Source organism: Branchiostoma floridae, chromosome 13 (genome assembly GCF_000003815.2).
Source record: "Branchiostoma floridae strain S238N-H82 chromosome 13, Bfl_VNyyK, whole genome shotgun sequence".
Classification (NCBI taxonomy): Eukaryota; Metazoa; Chordata; class Leptocardii; order Amphioxiformes; family Branchiostomatidae; genus Branchiostoma; species Branchiostoma floridae.
The window spans coordinates 6,720,824-6,743,776 of NC_049991.1; the positions used below are offsets into that span (position 1 = coordinate 6,720,824).

General features: G+C 39.1%; 3 protein-coding genes across 3 annotated transcripts; 1 reads left to right on the forward strand and 2 right to left on the reverse strand.

Annotated features, from left to right (window-relative positions):
• Positions 1-861: 861 nt before the first annotated feature.
• LOC118428691 (protoheme IX farnesyltransferase, mitochondrial-like) lies at positions 862-12,439 on the reverse strand. Its single transcript, XM_035838827.1, has 8 exons — positions 12,354-12,439; positions 11,303-11,469; positions 10,496-10,690; positions 9,674-9,809; positions 8,885-9,009; positions 3,722-3,792; positions 2,564-2,796; positions 862-1,339 (listed from the first exon to the last, which is right to left on the reverse strand). Exons 1-8 carry the CDS (start codon positions 12,370-12,372, stop codon positions 876-878), a joined length of 1,410 nt encoding a protein of 469 aa, XP_035694720.1. The 5' UTR covers positions 12,373-12,439; the 3' UTR covers positions 862-875.
• Positions 12,440-12,603: 164 nt separating this feature from the next.
• Positions 12,604-18,545, forward strand: LOC118428699 (ribonuclease P protein subunit p21-like). Its single transcript, XM_035838839.1, has 4 exons — positions 12,604-12,832; positions 15,714-15,814; positions 16,410-16,492; positions 17,535-18,545. The coding sequence occupies exons 1-4, from the start codon at positions 12,752-12,754 to the stop codon at positions 17,795-17,797; spliced, it is 528 nt and encodes a 175-aa protein (XP_035694732.1). The 5' UTR covers positions 12,604-12,751; the 3' UTR covers positions 17,798-18,545.
• Positions 18,546-19,263: 718 nt separating this feature from the next.
• Positions 19,264-21,153, reverse strand: LOC118429398 (methionine-R-sulfoxide reductase B1-like; the record flags this gene model as incomplete). Its single annotated transcript, XM_035839880.1, has 3 exons — positions 19,264-19,642; positions 20,414-20,528; positions 20,998-21,153. Coding segments are annotated over 3 exons (309 nt in total), but the record flags the coding sequence as incomplete, so codon positions are not given.
• Positions 21,154-22,953: the final 1,800 nt, after the last annotated feature.

A 22,953-nucleotide genomic window follows, 5' to 3' on the forward strand; every position in this document is an offset into this window, starting at 1 on the left:
TTTGTGCCGAAATCGACCAGTTTGAGTCAGATTTTGACTGCCATTATGATGTTATGTTTAGAATAAAGATTGCGGCGGTCAATGGGTGGGTCAATGGGGCAGTCTACGGTAATATGGGAGGAAATTTCTAAGAAAGATCTGTGTAGCTCATACCTTTTAAAGAAAGATCTGTGTGAGTGCTTTTGTCCAACTGTACTGTACCTTCACCCTTGGGTAAGTACGCTATTGGGACGTACCGGGCATAGAATTCGAAAGGTGCACCGTAGTTATTTCAGATACGGCGATCAAGAACACAGCAATTAACGCATAAAGGCTTGTATGGTAACTGACAGCATCAAAGTTCCCTTACTGTCTAAAACGTTAGTGTACAAATATTATACTGTATCGTATAAAAGCTGGGGTTAAATTTACAATTTACAGTGTGCGTGTTGTATTTGACATTAATTAAATACCTCGCTTCTTTGCGTGCGTGCAGTGTGCTTGCTATTTGCCATTAAACACAACGGAAACCTTTATACTTTGCATAGGGCATGTTTTGAGTCGATACTCTTCTCAGCGACCACCTGTCCAAATCGACCGTTTCTGTCCGGTCCCCCGGGTGGTCGTCTTGGGCAGGTTTGACTGTAGTACCACACTGCATTTCTTATCATACTATATGCACAGTGACAAATTATCATCTTTAGAAACTAGCAGCTTAGTACTTACTTTTGTACATACAAAAAATCAAACCTACTTTATGTTACAATAAGAATCACTAGCTCTTAACTTATAGTTATTAATCAACTTAATGATTAATTCCCTTTTTCTGGTGTGCACTCTCATTAAGAAATAAGAACAATAAAACATCTTTTTTTACATGTGTACATATCATAACATTATAATCTGTGAAAAGGCAGTACGGGGAAGGGATGGAATCCCACCACGAAATCTGTGAACGCTTTTACATTGTCCTTTTTGTCTTTGTCGTGTAGCGACTTCTTACATATGAACATGCACAGTAGGAGCGTCGGGAGATGCCATAGGCTGGCCATAAACAGTCTCCGTGCTGATTGGTTGTTGGCGTCTTCGTAGAACTTCCATCCGAGGTACGAAAAGTAGATGTTTAGCGGGAGGGAGTTGAACGCGAAAGCCCAGGTTGTAAGATTCGTGAAGGGCGCGAGAGAACAGATTGTCGTGATGAGGAGGCAGTGGCGAAGGGCGACCCTCCGGCAGAGGTCAGGGTTCGTGACGGACATCATGCAGTAGCCGGCGCGGGAGTAATCCGGTCGCAGTCGCCAGCTGAGCGCGTTGAAGTGCGGAAACTGCCAGGAGTACAGGATGCCGGCAAGGACCCACGCTCCTGTAGAGAAATGTGAAATGTGTATGGTTACACAAAGCAAAGAAACATCATAAGGCCACACCGATTTAATTTCTTGGTTCACAGATTCGCTCGCTCCTATTTTTTGGAAAAAGAAATAAAAATAAAAATTACCACTCAGCAAATTTTCACCATTGATAAAACCATTCACCAACTTTCTGGTGTAGCAAATTGGCCTTTATATTATAAGCTCCTTAAAGTGTGGGTACAGGTGCTGTTACTGTACAAAAATAGTGTATTTGTACTTTTTTCAAGCTGAAAGCTGTTTTTCTTTATGTTTTGGATTAGCCGTTACCTTTACCCTAACCATTTTACAATTTTTATTTTAATTTCGCCCTCTCGCTCCATATTTTTTATGAAAAAATCCGTGAACCAAGAAATTAAATTGGTGTGGCCTAATCAAGTGAGAAAAACCAGCACAAGTGACCACTTCTACATGTACATGTACAGATAATTTTTCCCTTTGGCAAAAATATAAAGAACCCTCAGTGTCTATAGTGACCATCTGTCCACATACAATGTAGGCCAGTTATAATCATGTCCCGTTATAGATGAATAAATGAATGCTGCGTATACCTGCACGCCAGACTGAAGCAAGACGTGTTAAAAACATTTAGGTTTGAAAATGGATAAAAAAACAACAACAAGAACATCAGGGATAAGTTCCAAACTTGCAAAACTGTCTTTCCCTTATATCTTATTTTCCACATTGTTCTAAACTATCTAAAACTTTCCATAAATTGTTACACTACACTTTGGAAAAGGATGGAAATGTTGCTATTTTGTGTTTACTGACTGTGTATAATTTTGCATGTATTTTGTCTAAGTTGCAACTAACATCTAGATCTGTCCCTCCATGCAAATTTACCTTACCAGGCAAAAAGGTCATTTTAGTACACATGCCATGGGTTCAAATACAGACTTAAAAACAATCTTAACCTTAACCTTAACCATGCATTGTACAACTCCAACTGTGAACTGGCTTTTACTGGAAATGCAGAAATTTTGTGGTGGTTTTATATTTGCGTTTTTTGCAGTCCACTTTACCGCTAACTTAAAAACCATTGAGAACTTCCATTATAGTATGAGACTGCAGACTATGCCACTACCATGAACTTAAAACCAGCGCGAACACTCCATTTTCCCGCTACCGCGAAAGTAAATCCCCGCATACTTAAATGCATTTACAGTATTACATGTACTGACCAGCCTCCAGTTGTCCAGTACAGGCCGCCCACCCCATCAGTGGGGGGATGGCACCCACTACTGACCCCACCCACGTGTTGGCGATGCTCATTCTCTTCATGGGGGTGTACAGGAGGGTGTACAGGGCCAGGTTGCCCACCCCCAGGGCTGCTGTTAGTGGGTTGATCCAGTTGTATAACAGTAAGGCACCAGTGGAACCTGCCACTGTGGCAAAACCTACTGCATGGAGGGGACTGTAAAAAACAAACAACTTTTATCAATAACTAGTAAAATACATGCAAGAACAAGTTTAGATGAACTTCTATCAAATTTTTTTGGTAAGTTGTACCTACAACAATAAGAACAAAATAAAAATTCCTATCATAAGAAAAAAAAAATCAAAATTCCTATCATGTACTAGTACTAATGCAAGTTTTCCTGTCAACTTTTCTATATTTGGATTTTGTTTGTACCTTTCACATATACCTGTATATGGAAAACCACCTTTAGACTTATCACACTACTTGTGTATCCTCTCATATGTCCTGGTATTGTGAAAGCCACAAATTTCCTCACGTAAGTCAGGTGAACTTGAGTACCTAGCTTCAACTAGGGCCGTCCCTCGGATAGAAAGGTTACATGGAGGTCCCGTTTTTGAGGAGAGCCACACCTTGAGCAAGTTAAAGAATCAACAACACAGATTGAAAAGATTAGGAGTCCTTCCTAGTGTGGGTGATTTTACCAAATAAATCTGTCTGGATTTGCAGCTTGTACTGTTCAGTACAAACCTGGTGTGTTACTCCATGAGGCGGTTTAAGAATATGCAATACAATACATACAAACATGTTTTGTACAGTAGGTACAAGTTGTGCAAGATCTGACTGTAACGTTTCATCCACTCACACCAAGAAGGATACCTATAAGTGTGGCAAGTGTGGCTCTCCTCAAACACAGGACCTCAAAGTTTATGTCCTCTACGAGAGAACATCCTTAAGCAAAGCTAGGTACTCATTTTCACCTGTGTGAAGCGAGGAAATAGTTGTAAAGAACCTTTTCCTGAGGCACAACATTAACTTAAGGCCTGCTAAAAATTGGATCTCGTAACCTATAGAATCTACACTAACCACACAGCCACCTTGGTATCTACAGTTTTGCTAAATGGATAAGTTAGTTTCTCACCTCAGCAAGCCTCTCACCAGAACCCTGTTCCTAGTCCTGTCCATCTGGGAGTCAAACGGAACTTCAAACACCTGGAAAATAATTCCATTTTTGTTAACAAAGGCGACGTAAAGAAGATTCTTACGGACACATGAAATAGAGAGGATTGGGAAAACAGGAAAATAATGTTAAATGTGGAAAATAATTTTCTTTCTGACACATAAACAAAACAATCTTAACTTGAAAGTGAATCTTTGTTTGTAAAAGTCATCATTAATATAAGTTAAACTGTAACATCCAACACAAAAATTGGACTCACCCAAATTTACGACTGATCAGCACCAGTCTTTGTCAAGGAAAAAAAAAACATTCCCCTGCTTTCGTGACGTCACGTTATGCAGATAGATGCTTCCTGAGTCACATGCATAACGTGACGTCATGGCAGCAGTGGATTGTTTATTATTCCTTGACAAAGACTGGTGCTGTTCAGTCAAAAGTTTGGGTGAGTCTATTTTTTGTGTTGGATATTAAACTAAACAATCATTGAGGTACCCTCTACTTTTAATTTTGCAGTTTCTTTTTATATGGAGAAAGAGGGATGTCCCTGTAGCTCAGATGGTAGTGGCTAATTTTCCATATATCAAGGACAAACATTTACAAAAATGTTAGAGCAAGTGTTCCCACTGGCATTGTCTCTACAAACTTGTGAATCACCTATCGCAAGTTACAAAATCACAGTATAAGAAACATTGAACAGAAATACAATGCATATAGATTTAAGAGCAAATGTCTGTAAGGATCAAACAATGGTGGCAAAGGTCAAAAAATAGATTTGGCTCATATTTTGCACAGTGATAGTACTTGGTCCACAACCCCTCAAAATAGCTTTCTTTTAGATCAAAACTCCTTGTTGCCATGGTAACGGGCAAACAAAGTTTTCTGGCCATTTTTCCCAATTTTCGCATCTCAAAAACACAGAAATCAGCATATTTTACGGCACTGTCTCGGCAACACCTTTAAACCTATCATCAAAACAAAACAAATCTAAATAGACCAACATTTTGGCTTTTTAAAAATTGTTGTGAAATTTCCAAAGTCGTACATTTTCGTTCTTGGGCAGCCTGAAAACAGTGCAATGTTTCAAGCTTCAAAAAAATTTGATTTTTGGCCCAACTTTGTAACGCTATAAGTGCCAAGCTGGTAATTTTTTTGGCTTGAAATTTGTACCATATATAGATCATTAGAATATCTATCAAATGCATTGTTGCAAAGTTTGGGGTCTTGTTTGGTTGTCACGTGATTGTCCCCTAAAGTAGGCCACTTTTTGTGTTTGGCGAAAATTGTGAACTTTAGCCATGTTCAACGCACGCTACGTGACGAAGTAAACAAGGATTCTTATTCAACTTCTGATCAAATGTACATCTATGTATTGTCTATCAAATAAATGCTTGTAGAGTTTCGGGTCATGACGTTTAGTCACGTGGTTGTCCCTGAAAGTAGGCCATTTTTTGCATTTGACAAAAATTGTGAATTTTAGCCATGTTCAACGTACGCTACGTGACGAAGTAAACAAGGATTCTTATTTAACTTCTAGTCAAATGTACATCTATGTATTGTCTATCAAATGAATGCTTGCAAAGTTTCGGATCATGACGTTCAGTCACGTGGTTGTCCCTGAAAGTAGGCCATTTTTTGCATTTGACGAAAATTGTGAATTCTAGCTTTGATCAAAGTACGCTGGGTATCAAAGTGAACAAGAATTCTTATTCAACTTCAAGTCAAATGTACATCTAGGTATTGTCTATCAGATGAATGCTTGCAGAGTTGCAGATCGTGACTTTTAGTCACGTGGTTGTCCCTGAAAGTAGGTCAAATTTTGCTTTTGGCCAGAAATCACCATATAGGGCTGTAGTTAAATCTGTCGAATTGGGGAACTGAAATACTTTACTGGCACTGACTCCGATCATGTGTAGCCCTTAACATTGTCTGTTGAATGAGTGTTAGTAAGGCTTGGGGTCGTCTTTCTTTGCGGTGCAGTTGCTCCCTAAAGTAGGGCAGATAGTTAGCTAAATGCTGTTAGGAGGTTCTGTTACTTTAGAAAAGATACCTCTTGAACAGTTTCTTTCTTTTAACATTGTCAATGTCCAATGCATATCATATTGGTACTACAATGACCGATAATGGGCTTACAGTGTTAAATTAAAGCTTACTTAAGCGATGACTCTGTTATAATTGTAAATATCAATTTTGATAATGTAACTAAGATGTCGTTTTAAATTCAGCTATGTTCTATAATGCGCTAAAATTCACAATTTTTGTTGAGCACATAAGGTGACCTGGCTTCAGGGACAACTATGTGACTAATTGTCATGACCCGAAACTCGACAAGCATTTATTTGAAGAAAGAAAATTAAGAATACAAAGATGTACATTTGACCAGAAGTTAAATCAGAATTCTTCTTAATTTCGTCACGTAGTGTAGCCTAGTATCAAGCTATATTATAGCTCCCGATCGCGAGTCTCTTCTGTCCTCTTCGCAAATGGCTCGTTCTCATTTAAATGTAAAAATGCTGTCGCCTGCTTTTGCGACTTGATTTGCAGCAAATTTTAGACAAAATCACAGGTTCCTTCATTTTTCCACAATCCCTGGAATGTTTTCCAAAAGATTCATTTTGGTTGATGGCTTGGAAGATTATCTTAGCCACGGGTGGAATTTCACCCCCGTAAAAAATGGTTGTCGCCTGATAACAAACGAAGAATTCAAGTAGTAGCCAAAAATGTAACTATTCAGTTCCCAGAATGATTGTTCGGTAGATGAAACCAGCTGAGCAGGCCCTTTGCCCGATAACGCCAGATCGGTACTGTCACTGATCTTGGAGGCTGTGTGAGGTGGGTTATTCCTGTTGCCAAATTCGGTAACAAACGTTACCACCACCAGTTTGATGGTTGCCAGTTGCCACTGTTATATTATCCACGTATAAGACAAGAAATGATCGTTTTTGTGACGCTGCACAGTTTTTCTGGCTTTCTAAAGAAGCAAGGAAGGATTGTTGACTGCCATTTGTACCCCACCTAAGGCCCCCTTTCCACAAGACGGCGCTCTCACCGCGCTCTCGCTGCGATGGAAAATTGGCCAGAGCGCCGTGAGAGCGCCGCGACGCCAGAAAAACTGCTCAAGTGGAATCACTCCGGCGACCCCAGCGCGCTCTCACCGCGCTCTTCCAAATTTGAGGTCGCAGAGAGAGCGCCGTGAGAGCGCCGTCCTAGTGGAAAGGGGGTATAACAAAATGTTGTACAGAAATGACTGTAACGAACGTTAGCATTGTTCGAAGCTTTCTAAGCTTTCTATTTGACCTGGTGTAAAAAAGCTGCCCACTTTTTAAGTGTCCCCTGGGACATCCTCTTATACCTAAATGATGTAGTCAATAAGGCCATTATTTTCAATTCAATGAGAACGAGTGAAATATGTATCTGCGAAGAGGACAAAAGAGACTCGGGAACTATAATACGGCTGGATACCAGGGTACACGTAGCGTACTTTGAAAATTCACAATTTTCGTCCAATGAAAAAAGTGGCCTACTTTCAAGGACAACCGCGTGACTTTACTTCATGATCTAATTTTCTACAAGTATTCATTTGACAGGCAATACATAGATTTACCTTTGGCAGGAAGTTGAATCAGAACTTTATTTTGCTTCGCAATCTAGCGTACGTTGAACATGGCTAAAGGTCACAATTTTTGTCAAATGCAAAAAAATGGCCTACTTTCAGGGACAACCACGTGACTTTTACGTTATGATCCGAAACTCTACAAGCATTTATATGATAGACAATTCATAGATGTACATTTGATCAGAAGTTGAATAAGAATCCTTGTTTACTTCGTCACGTAGCGTGCGTTGAACATGGCTAAAATTCACAATTTTCGTCAATTGAAAAAAAATGGCCTACTTTCAGGGACAACCACGTGACTGAACGTCATGACCCGAAACTCTACAAGCATTTATTTGATAGACAATACATAGATGTACATTTGATCAGAAGTTAAATAAGAATCCTTGTTTACTTCGTCACGTAGCGTACGTTGAACATGGCTAAAATTCACAATTTTCGTCAAATGCAAAAAAATGACCTACTTTCAGGGACAACCACGTGGCTAAACGTCATGACCCGAAACTCTACAAGCATTTATTTGATAGGCAATACATAGATCCACATTTGATAAGAAGTTGGTTTAGAAATATATTTTACTTCTTCACGTAGCGTACTTTAAACATGGCTAAAGTTCACAATTTTCGCCAAACACAAAAAGTGGCCTACTTTAGGGGACAGTCACGTGACAACCAAACAAGACCCCAAACTTTGCAACAATGCATTTGATAGATATTCTAATGATCTATATATGGTACAAATTTCAAGCCAAAAAAATTACCAGCTTGGCACTTATAGCGTTACAAAGTTGGGCCAAAAATCAAATTTTTTTGAAGCTTGAAACATTGCACTGTTTTCAGGCTGCCCAAGAACGAAAATGTACGACTTTGGAAATTTCACAACAATTTTTAAAAAGCCAAAATGTTGGTCTATTTATATCTTGTTTTGTTTTGATGATAGGTTTAAAGGTGTTGCCGAGACAGTGCCGTAAAATATGCTGATTTCTGTGTTTTTGAGATGCGAAAATTGGGGAAAATGGCCAGAAAACTTTGTTTGCCCGTTACCATGGCAACAAGGAGTTTTGATCTAAAAGAAAGCTATTTTGAGGGGTTGTGGACCAAGTACTATCACTGTGCAAAATATGAGCCAAATCTATTTTTTGACCTTTGCCACCATTGTTTGATCCTTACAGACATTTGCTCTTAAATCCTCCCAAGAACTATATAGCCACATTGCTTTATTTTAGGTCTTTTTTTCCCAATTATTCCCAATAGCCCTACATTTGACAACAAATTGCTGCACCTTTTGAGGTTTTCAATGTTCAAAAAGTGCATACTCTATTTGAGAACATAATGCAAATTCAAAGTTTTCCTATATCTGTTGTAAATTCAAACTGAAAATTGCTTACTACTGCAGCTTAAAAGCACAGTTCATTGACCTACATGATTTCCCTAGATAGCCTGTTTTTAAAAACCATGGATATAGGTTACCCCACGGATAAAGGTGAGCTAACGTTACAGTAATTCTCTTACCTGGTTGATGGTGTTGGCTGCACACGATGTGAGCCCGGTTCCAGTCATGGCCAGTAGAAAAGTGAAGAAGTCGTGACTACCTGGTGCCATGTAGTACCCACCCATCGCACTGATCACTACAAGGCCTGCAAAAATAATCACTAGTCATCAATACAGATATAATATAGCACAAACAGGGCTCAAAATACCACCTGCATACTAAGTATTATGCAGGTTAGTGCAGGTAAGATTGGAGCTGTGCAGGTATTTCTGGTGTCTACCTGCACCTAACGTGCACTGGTCCATGTACTGGGTTTTATACATAAATGATGTATGTGTATGTGGATTGTTATTAGCTGCATTGACTGTTACCACCTATTAAGTATAAAAGAAAAAATAGCAATGGTTCCAAAACAATTTTAGTATGATCCATAAATTTTCTAGTCTTTCTATCTTTTACTCAGGGGTTCACCCTCTTCATCAAAGGAAACAAATACCAATATTATGCAACTTACACATACATACTCCAGACCAAACGTTTACAAGTTGATTGAACATTTTCCTTTAAAATCTTGTATGTATATATATACACTTGTTGGATCCATCACCCCGCTGCTGTACTACTATCTTATTTGATATCACATTGCTTTGTCCTTTGTTTATCTTATTTTCAAATGTCCTAGTGCCGTAAGTGGTAATGTTAATATTAGCTCTGCTAGAGTGCATTCACTTCTATGTCTTGTCTGATATGTATACCAATAAAAACAAAAACAAAACGCTTCTACATTGTAGGTCAAGTCTCTTGAATACCTGTGAGCCTGATTTTGGATAACTTCATGTAGTATCCGGGTAGTTTTGCCAGGTCCAGTCTCTGTTCCCTCCATAGCTGGTTAGGAGGTAAGACTTCAGGGTCTGCATCTACATCATCTACTCCTGTGGCTGGGACCTGGTAAAGACAGACATTCTGTGTTAAATCTATTGGACTCTCTGTGTGCAATTTTGGCATCAGTGTCTGTCTCTTTATCTGTACAGCCAGTATAAGTGCCTTTCAATGTAACACACCAGCTTCTGCACCTGTATCTGTAAAGCAGATATGTCCACCTTTCAACGTAGCACATCTGCGTCTCTATCTGTACAGCCCGTTTAACCGCCCTTCGGTCCAACACACAAGCTTCCATATCTGTATCAGTAACTGCTGGTCCATTTGCTGCCCATCAGCATAATATACCAGCTTTGTATCTGTATCTACTACTTAGCCCCTTTCTTCAGCATAACATATCAGCTTCTGTATAAGAAATAGCAGGTACAGTATATGATTACTAGTACCTATGGCATAACAAACCAGCTTTTGCATATATTTCTGTATAGCTGGCTTAACTGTCTTTTGGTGTCAATAAGCAGCTTCTGTATCTGTATACATATTGTTGGTATATCTGCCCTTTATCGTAAGACACAAGCTTCAGTTTCTGTATCTATATAGCTGGTATAGCCAGTTTAATCCTTGAAAAAGCTTAAATCTAACATGTACATTGTACATGTGAAATAAGAGCTTGTTCTCTTAGATTGTTTTGCAATTCTTCTACTGATGAGGCAATGATTACTAAAAAAATAAAAACTTCATCCCATCCTTACCCCATCCTCAGCTATGGTTGTAGGTTTGTTGTTGTCCGTCTCCTGTCTACTGTCCCCCTGTAGCGGTTCTGTACTGCTGGCCGGTACGCTCGCCGAGGTGGGCAGGATTCTCCGCAAGTCATTCCCGGCCCTGTCTCTGGAAACAACTTTGTACGTGTGCTGTGGTGTGATGCTGGAGGGTGCCTTAGAGGAGTACTGTAAAAGGAAGCACAAAAGAATTGCTCAAAGATTTGAACTTTATTTTCTCAGACTCTCAGTGTTTGCTAATACACTGTAAAGTAAGCCCCGGCAAAAAGAACAGTACTTCAGTTTATGACCAACCCTGGCTTTTATTGTTCCTGGGTTCATTGCTGGCAAGGGACATAGCTTTCTGTATTCCTACCAGTGATTCTGTTAAGAAAATTAAAATAAACTACTAGTACTGACCCTATCTTTTTTTCATTATACCTGCTGGGATTTTTTAAAACATGGTGCCCTCATTCCGTAACCCTGACCAAGTAAGCTCCATTTTAACGTAGAATTAAAAAAAAAAAAAAAAACAACTCCAAACCCTGGTAGGGAGAACCCTACATGCATCTCCCACACTTTGTGGTCAGCACTGCTCAATTGCAGTGTACCCTCTTGCAATTTTTTTCTATAAAACCCTTTGGAACTGTGATTGTAAATACAAAATTAACTTTCATAGCTACATTATGTATATGTAGGCTGTGAACAACGGATGCTAAACTGGATAGTGAGTGAGTGTGTGAGGCCTTAGTACATACATGTATAAGAATGACACACAACAGTTTTGAATCTTTGCCTTACCCATCTAATGCATGGTGACTGTCTTCTCCTGTTCCATGGGTTGTTCCAGGTGCTGAGGCACCTGGCAGGTGCTTCACCTGTCTGCCATACATTCACACAGCTGTTTCTGCCCCCTTGTTGTAACACCACAGCCCTCAGTACTGCTACCCCTGCTCTCTGCTGTAACACTGATGGTGTCAATAGAGATGGATTATATAATGTTACATAATATAGTGATATACTGTACATGTATGTTGTGCAAAAGTAAATGTGTTTTGTAAATTCTTCTTTTTCTTACTCTTCTTTGTATTTAGGTGGCCACCATTACTGTAATAATTGTAGCCTAAAGGAAGAGATTTTGCGGTGGTTTTATGTTCTCAGTTTTTGCAGTGACAAAAGGAATAGAAGAATGGAAGTTTGAAGGGATACCGACAATGTGTGCAAAAGCCGACCAATTGGAAAAAGCAGCAAGAGTGTAACACATGTGTTTGGATGCACATAGAGAGAAAGGAATGAAGGAAAGCACATGAGACCATTTACCGACAACTGAAGCGGTTAGAGAGACAACAACAACAACAACTGGCAACTGATTTTGTAAGTTGCAGGTAACATTTATCATGAGGGTCTCTATGGGGGATTCTGGCAGCATGCACCTACATGATCACACATGAAGGTTACAGAAAGGCATGCAGGCCCCTTTCATAATCTCCAAGCAGATGTAAAGTTTGGAATTAGATCGATCGAACTTATTTCCCAGATTTAACAAGCAAACAGAACTAGTTAAACAACTAAAAGACTCCAATTACATAAATGCGCACAAAGAACTATTCGAAATTTCACAAGAAATCTCCTTGAACTCAAAAATAACTTTATTATGCCCGGCGTTTGTCGACTGTCCCTATCAAGGACACGCGACTACAAGAGCATAAATTCGTCATATACAAGGCCGAAATACAAAGCTCTATTCTAATCCAGCGATGAACAAATGCTCTCTAAATCTACTCTACAGCAATAAACGTCGTCTGAACCTCTAACCTTCAACTAGTAACGTAAATACAGTACAAAATCTTACCAAAAACCGACGGCCGCATACCGATCGTGTGTTACCTCACGTCCGCCATTTTGCGTAAGGACTCTGCCAATATCGTAAGGGGAGGCGAGATGTTTAGAAATTTTATTTCTACAGTCATAATATACATTTTCTTTTAATATAAGACTAGTAAATATTTAAAAGACTAAGTTATTAATATCAAAATACGTTAGGGCTTTTTGTCACCATCTAGCTACTATAATATTGATTATTTCTTTATAAAATTCCCTTTATATGAACTTGGTATCATCCAATCTCAAAGTAGATGTTTGGGTCAGGAAAGAACCACGTTGCTTCCAGTTTTGGCATGAAAATTTGTTTTACGTTGTTTCAGTGTGACATTATTAGTCCTACAATTAGTTAATTGCGAATTTAAAGCAATGGGGAAGAGGAAGAAAGAAGAGCCAGCTGCACAGATAGCAGGGAAAGATAACTTACAGAGGATGAATTTTCTGTACCAGGTGAGGAAATTTAATATGTCCAAACAAGGAGGTTGAAAAAAGCCTCCTTGGTCCAAATAGTGAACTTGTTGCAGTTAGAGTTAGTAAGGGAGTGTAGTAAAGCTCAATCTATGCTTAGAGAATGAACGTTGAAACAGACCACAGCTGCATCATTTCAATAAAATCTAAAATCTACATGGGTTGGCAGAAAAAACAGTCCAGTCCAGACATCAGAAAACTGGCAGACAAAGTAATGATAAATATTTCCGCCTTTCAACACTGTTAGGGACCTGACGATATTTACCGGGGGGGGAGGGCTGGTGCATAGGTGGGGGGGCCATTGAAAAATTTTTTGAGCCGAGGGGGGGGCCATTGAAAAATTTTTTGAGCCGAGGGGGGGGCCATTGAAAAAAAATTGCCTTAGGGGCCTTGATAAATACAAGCAAAATGTGCCCCTGAAATGCAGGAAATGAAGTTTCAGATGGTCAAGATTTCAATTTTTCTCTGGACGTCCCTTGCGACGGCTTGCGCCTCCGGCGCACACAACACTTCGGCACTCGTCGCCATCAAAAATCTCTTCCTCTGACAGAAAATTGTCATTACATTTAGCATAGTCTACCAGCGAAGTTTATCCCTCAAAATGCAGAAAATCGTGTCTCAGAGGGTCCAAACTTCATCATTTGAATGACATTTCTCCACACCTACCTTGCGACGGCTCGTGCCATGCCCGGCGCTCGAAATCGTGGAAATACGTTGGGGGCCTCGTCGCCCTCAACACCATGTGAAGTTCTAATAGAAAGGCTATTAAACTTAGCTTAGTCTGCCAGCAAATTTTGCCCATCAAAATTTAGGAAAGATCGTTTCAGATAGTCAAGATTTCCCAATTTTCCCGGGGGAGCATGCCCCCGGACCCCCAAGGATTACGTTGATATAGTTCGCCCTCCCCATACGGAGAAATTTAATTTTCTGCAGCCGCCTCTGTCGTGTGATTCCATGTTCGCACGAAGTTTAAGAAAACTATAGAAACTAAAATTGGTATAAATATCAATCCTGCGTGCATCTGTTCTTTGTATACGGAATGGTTCACGGACGGCAACGGGATAAAACATTACGATGTTTACTTTCGTGACAGCGGGCTCTCTGCTGCATATGACGTAATCATGGTGGCGTGAAATTTTTTTGGCAAGTTTGTTGGTTGCAATTGGCCGAAATAACTCCCGTTTTGGAAAGATTGAAGCAGTCTTGAAGCGGTTTTCGTAACGATATCGCTAAAATGTACCCAAGTCTCTTCCAACTACAACATTAATTTGTTTTCTTTTGTGGAAATTTCGTACATGTGTAGTGGAAAAGATCGCCTTGGATTACCGCCCCTCCCCGCCCGCTTTTCTCTTCGTTGATGTGGACGCATAAAATCCACATTTTTTGCCTCGCAGAATGCGGGAAATTTCGTTTTAGAGGGTCAAAAATATCAAAATTTCTCGGACAGCATGCCCCTAACCCCCGAGACCGGTTGGGCCTTCGGCCCTCCGATCCCTGGACGGCCTTTATTAAACAGCTAGCGGTCGGTCTGGCGGAAACGCTCAGTTTCGTGATCTTGCGTATTAAACGTTACCAGAGACTTTTTTCACGTAGATCGGAGAAGTGATATCAGACAAGGTAAGTCTTATAACCGTTGCAGCATGAGTGTAACAACATCAAGTGCTACATGTTTGTATATATGTCATCAAAATGAAAACTCGGCTGTTGTAAAACTTTGGGAGATAACATATGCCCCAGCAGGACTCCAACGTGCGTAATTTGTTGACGTGCGGGTCTTGACACCCCGATCGTCGTCACGTTCAAACAACGCTACCGCTATTGTTATTACCTGCATACCTGCATACCATCTTCAGTCGAGGGAGGATTGGACTCCTGTAGTGGACTGATCTTGACACTTCAGGTCATCGGCAATTATTGCTATATTATTTAATGACAGACTGTGTGTAATGGAAAAGGCAAGGAAAAATTTGGGGGGGGGGGCCATTGAAATTTTTTTTGGGGCGGGGGGAGGGCCATAGAAAAATTTTTTGGGGCGAGGGGGGGGCCATTGAAAAATTTTTTAACAGACCTATTTTGCACCAGCCCTCCCCCCCAATAAATAACGTCAGGTCCCTTAGCAAGCAAAAAGATTGATTCGGCAGTTACTACAGAGGATTGTAAGAAGAAAAAAGTGGCCAGGCCAAAGACATCAGAATTAACACTACATGTTCAATGTATATATCATGCTATTCTCAAGGTGCCGAGCGGGCATTTTATAATCTTGCATTTCTTGAAAATAATGCTACGGTGCCCCAAGACCTACTTTGAATAACTTAAACTGTAGACATGCCAATATATGCATTAACACCTTACCTATATATTAACACTGCAATATCCTCATATAGGATGTGAACCTCCTACAAGATCGTACCTTAAATAGTGTAACGGTTACCATTGGGCTCAAATGCCACCACCTGACCAGTCCAAATGGTCCCTGACCAGTCCAATGATCATGAGTACACTAGTACTCTCCAAGCAGAGGTTGAGTCACGTAGATATAGTAGTAGTCGGAAAAATTACACTGGCGCTCCTCTTAAGAGTAATGTGTACATGCCTTTTGGCCTAGTGGTTATGGTGTTGGGTAAGAAAGCTGGCGGGCCTGAGTTCGATTCCCGGGAGCCAGGAGACTTCAAACTACTTGCCTCTTGGGATTCAATATGACAACTGACTATCAAACTGTTGCAACTAATGGTTTGAGATTTAATTGGAGATCCAATAGCTTAGGAGTTAGGTATGTTGTTAATAGAACAGTTAGAAAAGTCAGTTGTTGAGTAAATTGACAGCATACATTTTGCGACAATCTGTGTTTCTGTTTAACCCCTAGATGGCCCACACAGTGATGTCCGTCAACCCAAAGAATGTGCAGCTCGCCAGATACTACACCAGCACACTCAAGAATATCTCCAAAACCTGTGTGCAGAGACAGTGAGTACCAGTACCAGTATATGTGCAATTTCTCTAGTTGTTAGTACATGCATAATGGTCACGTTGTACAATAATTAAATACAACACAGTCCTGTGTATTCTGTTATAATCGCCCAAGGTGCGACCTGACCGCGGAAAGGATCACCCTACGACAAAATGCAATACACTGGAGGGCCAGGACCAAGGGCGATTCGGAATACACTGTGTTGTGTTTTATGTATTTCATGAAAACTCGAGGAATATCAGGTTTATACTATAACAAATGATAATTACAACAAACAAAGAGCAAAAGATGTAACATAAATGCACAACTTTATTTGTAACTTTGAACAAAATAACCAGGCAAAGGAACTTAAAGTCTGCCAGGTTCGTTCAAGAACAGTTGTTTTGAGTTTCCGACAGCCACGAGTAGAAAACCTTTTCCCAAACCTAGTAGTAAAAGTATTGTTTGAAGTAGCCTGACAGAAGGCTATTGGGAAAACATCCTGCTTTTTTGCGAAAATGTTGCCTTGCTAGTTTCTAGATGAAGATCTATTGATTACATAACTCCCACCGTAGTATTCATTTTATAACTAAAATGTGTGTATTTCCGCAGGGACCCTAGTGTTAAGAGGACCATCTGTAAGAGATGTGACTCTTTACTCATCCCTGGAGTCACGGCTACTGTCAGAATCAGAGGTAACCACCTTTCTTTATACTTAAAGTTACTATCATACCTGGTCTGTTTTGTAATGATGCTCCTTGTGGGTGTTCTAGACCAGGTGATAACTTGGGTTATCACATGGGGTTCCACTGTTATCACACAGGCTTCCGCAGAATATTGTGCAGGCATTCTCAAAATTTATGCTCCGAATGAACTGCTGTAATAAACTTGAATGCCTGACTCTAGATCTGATGTTAAAGTTCTACTGTTTCATTTTTGTTGTTGTTCGAAGGCACCAAATTTCCTTAAGGCCTAGGAAAAAAAATGTTGTGTTTCCTGTTTCCCTACCTACCCTAGAAAAACCTGCCGACCCTAGACTTTTTTTGGGGGTGGGCAGAGGAGTCACAGTTTCCAGTTAGAATTTTTATTCAGCCTGCTTCCTATTGAAGCAAAAACACTGCTTGTCCTATCTAATGAAGGATAAATGTATCTATTGTGCACAAAATTAAAGTTTGACATTAAAAGAGAAGTGTCCTCATGCACTTCAGTTTACTTTGTTCGACTGTATTGTAATATGTATCACTAGAGTTTTGGTCAGCCAAAAAAAAATTACAAGAAAAAAAAGAAGATAATCCCTACCTACCGACCCTAATTTTTTCAGGACTGAAACAGGAAACACAACATTTTTTTTCCTAGGCCTAACTTCAAGTTGAGCTGAGATGAAGGCATTCTCAGCGATTTTGGGTGGGGAAGACATAAATAAAATACAACATTGTGTATTCTGCATCACTCTCTGTCCCAACCCTCCTGGGGGTCGGATTGCCCCTTGCCTTTGAGCGTTCTATTAATCAATTAATCAAAAACCTTTATCTACAAGTATCTTGAATAGCTACATTGTATTCTACACTGTGTTGTGCTATGTATTTGGCAAGACAGAAGGGGGAATTCTACTTTCCTAATTTCAATTTGTCTGTGACGTTAGCATTTTTTTCTTTTTTTCATTGATATGGTGACTCAAATTCCATACAGTTGAGATTCCCTCTTAATCTTTTTTTTTTTTAATGTTTTTTCCCACAGCAAAGCGCGAGAAGCATGTGGTGGTGACCTGCTTAGAGTGCCGCATGGTGAGACGATTTCTCGCGAGGAAAGACTACCAGCTGTGGACCGAACTTCCCACATCGCTGGCGTCACAACAACATAAAACAGCAACAGCTACTCACAAAAAACATGACTCCAAAACTTCAGCTTCAACTTCTGGTGAAAGGAATCATTCTAAAAGTAAAAGTTTAGCTGCCGGAAAAAAGAATAATGGTGGAAGTAAAACTTTCACTGCTGATTAAAAGAAAACTTCTGAAACTGCAAGTTCAACTACTCAGTGAATAGAAGACCTGTCCAGTAGTAACTGCTGCAACTGGCCAAAGTGACTTGTAGTAAATACAGTTAAAACTGCCCACTTAGGGATGCAATAAAATCTGGTCTATCTGGACAGGTGGCTAGTGTTTAAATGGAAAAATATCATGTTTAAGTTAGGGACTGTAATTTATTTATATGTGAATCACTTGTTTTTGTGAATCATGGTCATTAATTTATCACTCTTGATTCTTTCCAATAAAGACGGTCACACAAATTGCATAAAAACATTGTAATGGAAGAAATAATTCATTCAACTTAAGGATCCGTCACAATGTCTAGTCCACATATGGTTATATGACAAAATTACAGGTACAGCATTTTTAGTTCAGAACATTTTCTGAAAATAAACCAGCTTAAACAATCCTAACTGCCTGTCACAATAGGTGGGAAATTGAATACGAGTAAACTATAGTTTAACCAACGAAACAGTTGCTGCATGTGTCAAATATTTTCTTTTTATGTTCAATTTTGCTTTTAATTTTCATATTTGTACACAATGAGTGAGAGTATGTGATACCAATTTTGCTGATTTTTATATGGGTTTCCAATTCTGCCAAACTATTAAATTAGAATGTTGTTAATGGTAGTCATAATTACCTAGCCTTTTCATACTATTACATGTACACATTAAACATAGAATTTTTATACAGTACAAATAAAACATTTCAAACAGTAGTGCCAGCCAGTTTCTTATTACTTTCTGACCTGTGACTTTATCAGATCAGTTACCCACTTTCTTTTTCGTTACCTTGTCTCATCATATCATATCAACGATTTATAACAGAAAACGAGGAAAAGAATACTCATTTTGGGGGTACTATCGTGCATCATATATCATAACAGGAAACTGGGTAAAAGAACATTAATTTTGATTAATTTTTGTAGAATATTGGTGTAATATTTGACTAATAATTCTGCTTACAATACAAGACTCAAAATCACAAAAAGAATATTCGCATTCAATCAGTAAATATATAAATAAGAATTGAGAATTTCGTATTACATCCCTGGTTGATAAAAACAGCGAATTTTCCTGACATTCTATTTTTGAGAAGTTTAACAATCCATGGTTCTTGAAAGGATGGGAGGGGGGTTGACTGGAGGTGGATGATTACCCAGCAGGCCATGCTTCAGGTGTCGGCAGCCCCTGCTGTCCTGTGGAGGATTTGGCAGGGACGCTTCATTCGCTGGCCTCAACTGGGCAATCATGCAGCTGCAATCTGGTCAAATGGGCACTGCCTTGCGCCATCTGTGCACTCTTCTTGGTGTTGAATTATGAAGATCAAATGAGTAGCCTGGTAACCATTCTCCTGCCAGTCTTTTTCTGACAACCTACATTTGTATCTCTTCAGCAAATCTTTCTGATCACTGCATCCACTTTGTGAGTAAACCTGTGCAAATGAACTGGCGGGTTGGCGGACAACACTGTCAGCACCATTAAGATTACAGGCAGGAGAAAATGGTTACCAGGCTAGATTTTAAGAGTCTGTCTTGCCACTTTTTTGTGGCTCTGGTGCTACATGTATCAATAGTTTCTAAGAATAAAAATACATATCATAAATTACTTACTCACTTACTGCAAGACTTCACTAAAGCTCTTTGGTATCATTTTGGAAATGTTTGATTTTCACTAAAAGTTTAAATCAAACTGAGAAAAAAGGCAGAGAACATGTACACAAGTGTCTATTTTACTGGCTGAATAGGCAGTGTCCATTTGTGGCAGACATAAACCAGTTATGCCTGACCGTTAGTTTGTGGCCCATTGGCCGCATCTGGAAAAAATGAGAAAGGCAGATTCAGCAATGGTTAACCTCAGAATCAACAAACATTCAAAATCATAATACAAAGATTAACTTTGAACACTTGAAAGACCTGACTAATGAAAAATAAGAAAAGAAAAGTAATGGAAGAAAATGGAATGTTTCAATGTAACAGCCACAAATTTTACCTTGACTACCGGTAGGAATTCTTAATATTCTATTTTCAAAACCTGCACACAATATACTTATGTGGCAATATGTGGCATTTCTAGCAATAGAATGTCTCTGGAAAGTGAAACTTAAGGCCTATTCAGTACAAATTATCATTGCAAGCTTGTTTGAATTCTAAAAGATTGAATCATTAAAAGGATCCCCGACACACTGTTTTTATTCTTCTCTCTCTGTCTTCTACACGGACAACCTCCTTCTCTGGGGTTTCCTTCCAGACAGACTCTGTCCCTTGTCTCCCTCATCCCCCCTCCCCCACATGTACTACCCTTATGCCTGGGATGATCCATCATACATCTTGGGTAAAGAAGGGGAGACCACATCTTGCCTGCATTTCCTAGTCTGTGTAACACAATCTCTGCTGTCCAGGGCTGTAACTGGCCCCTCCCCGCAGACGCTGGCGGATGTTGGGCAAGCTGCTATAAGCGAGATTTCATCAAGCTAGCATTTTCCAAACTAGCTACTTACTATTCTAAGAATTCAACTTATATATATATATATATATATATATATATATATATATATATATATATATACAACAATTATATGACTCACTTTTATTGGCTACAAACTTCAAAGAGTCGGAGAATATTCAAAACCGTGACTTCCCCTTTGGTCCGTCCCCGAGGAACTCATGACCCAGCCCGTTCCCGCACTTGTTACAGGACACCTGAGGAAAACATATCAAACAAAGTTACTGTAAATGCACAAATGTTCAGGTTTTACATTTTACATTTTAATGGTAACCACTTGACCATAAAGTCAAAATCAATGTTGAAACTTTTATCTTTTGTCACTTTTTGCCTACCTATAGCTTATAAAAAACAAATTGAACATGGACCTGATCTTTGAATATTGAATACAGTACTGTACATGTATTAATCAAGAAGTGCTATGTACTCAGAGGGTAGACATAGTTACATCAGTGACAGTTGATTATGTCAGTACTGCCGAAAGTGAATACGACTGTTCTATCTGTCTGTAGCTTAAATTTTTATACTTTAACATTCATGAGTGTAATTGATTTATTCGTCTGGAATTTTGCTTGCTTGAACACAGCTAGGAAACAAATGCATTAAAAATAAAAGTCTTCAACTAACTTCCCTTTACTTCTACAAGTCTCTTTGAATTGAAGTTACCTTTAAGGCATTGTGCCCGTCAGGCCTCTTGGACAGACTGTCTTCATGGATGGTCTCTGTGAAGGCCGGCCAGGGTGAGGAGTGGGCATACTTAGCCTTACTGGAGAACAGCTCATACCCACACTTAGAGCAGGCATAGTGACCTGCGATGGGAACAAAAAAGTAAGATTACTATAACCTAGTATTTACATGTATCAATCCATAAAGAAAGTTAAACCATTTTGTTTACGGTATTTAGATACTAGCAGTCCTATATATATCCTATAAGCCTTTTCACATTAGTCAGGACGCATGTGCCACAACAGGAATTCTAGGTAATATGTCAAAGGGTAGGGCACACAAAAAGTAAACAGTCCTTGTCTTGACCATTGTTTGATTTGCATAACAATGTCCAGACGGGTTTTGTTTTCTTTTTGTGTGCCTTACCCTTTGACATATTACCTAGAATTCCTGTTGCCGCACATGCGTCCTGACTAATGTGAGAAGGCTTATAGCCCTTGGCAGTTGGTTGTTATCCACTGTGTCCAGGGCACAGTATTGGATGGTGGTGCCCATACCTCTCCTTCCAAGCTTTAAGGTATCTCGGTTGGCTAAATTGGCATTTTGACCTTCCACTGTTTTCTTATTAATGAATTAAGAAAGAATGGAGCCGTAACGAATGTTGATAGATGGGCATGAAAGAATTCTAAATCTGATTTTTGGGGGGCCAAATTGATGACGTCATCATTTTATTGCCTCTGATATTATTTTTTTCTATGACAAAATACAGCACTTTGGTACATACCACTGTGATGAAACTTCATTTTTCGTTGCATACTAGTAATGATGAAAGCTACAAACTCACGGTTGCGCAAACCGATATCTACTAATGATCTGTAGTAATTAGAAAATGTTTGTTTTCATCTAATTAGAAAAATCTAATTCTTAATAACTACAGATTGTTAGTAGATATCAGTTTGCGCAACCGTGAGTTTGTAGCTTTCATCATTATGCAACGAAAAACGAAGTTTCATGACAGTGGTATGTACCAAAGTGCTGTATTTTGTCATAGAAAAAAATTATATCAGAGGCAATAAAATGATGACGTCATCAATTTGGCCCCCCAAAAATCAGATTTAGAATTCTTTCATGCCCATCTATCAACATTCGTTACGGCTCCATTCGTTCTTAATTCATTAATAAGAAAACAGTGGAAGGTCAAAAGGCCAATTTAGCCAACCGAGAAACCTTAACATCCCCAACCAATTAGTCAAGTACCAGTTATTGTACTTGGGTGGGGTGAGGAAAATCATGTAAATTGCCTTTCTCAATGACTCAATGTCTGGACGGAAATGCCAGGAAGGAATCAAACTCTTGACCTTTTGGTCTTGAGTCCATTTGCTTACAGACAGATGTTTGACATCATGTTTTGTCTATCAAAAGTCATAAAATATCTGGTGGACTTGAATTGGAGGCAAGTATACATCTTTTCTCTATACAGGACACAGGTAACGTCTGAGTTAATCAAAATACTGTTTCACAAAATGAAAATACTTTGAGTTTGAGGATAAGTAAACAAATTTTAAGAAACATAATTAAACATATGATAGTTGATTTTAATTTGTAAGTGTATTTAAAACAGATATTTTCTCGAGCATGTATGTAGATATCAGAATTTCCTAGAAGCAATACATGACAAAGCAAAATCATTTCCTTGATAAATTGTTCATGAACTGAACATGTAACAACTAACATGTGTCATACACTAGAAGTTTCTAGCAATTACAGTTGTCATATAAAAAGTAATGTTTCTCAATTTGTTTTTATAGTGAAACGTTTTATTCTGATCAAATACCCCCAACTTAAGTAAAAGTTAATACGCATTTTTATGTAACGCCATTATTAAAAGAGGAAGTGGTTGTACGAAAATAAAACTTAAAGTAACGGAAACTCGTGATCGGCAACAACAAAAATGTG

Coding starts and splice junctions, on each gene's coding strand:
- LOC118428699 (XM_035838839.1), top strand. CDS start 12,752: ATGGGGAAGAGGAAGAAAGAAGAGCCAGCTGCACAGATAGCAGGGAAA. Junction 15,815..16,409: donor AAAACCTGTGTGCAGAGACA/GTGAGTACCAGT, acceptor GTATTTCCGCAG/GGACCCTAGTGTTAAGAGGA. Junction 16,493..17,534: donor GGCTACTGTCAGAATCAGAG/GTAACCACCTTT, acceptor TTTTTCCCACAG/CAAAGCGCGAGAAGCATGTG.
- LOC118428691 (XM_035838827.1), bottom strand. Junction 10,691..11,302: donor AGTCACCATGCATTAGATGG/GTAAGGCAAAGA, acceptor TTCCTTTTACAG/TACTCCTCTAAGGCACCCTC. Junction 2,797..3,721: donor CTGGTGAGAGGCTTGCTGAG/GTGAGAAACTAA, acceptor TGTTTTTTACAG/TCCCCTCCATGCAGTAGGTT.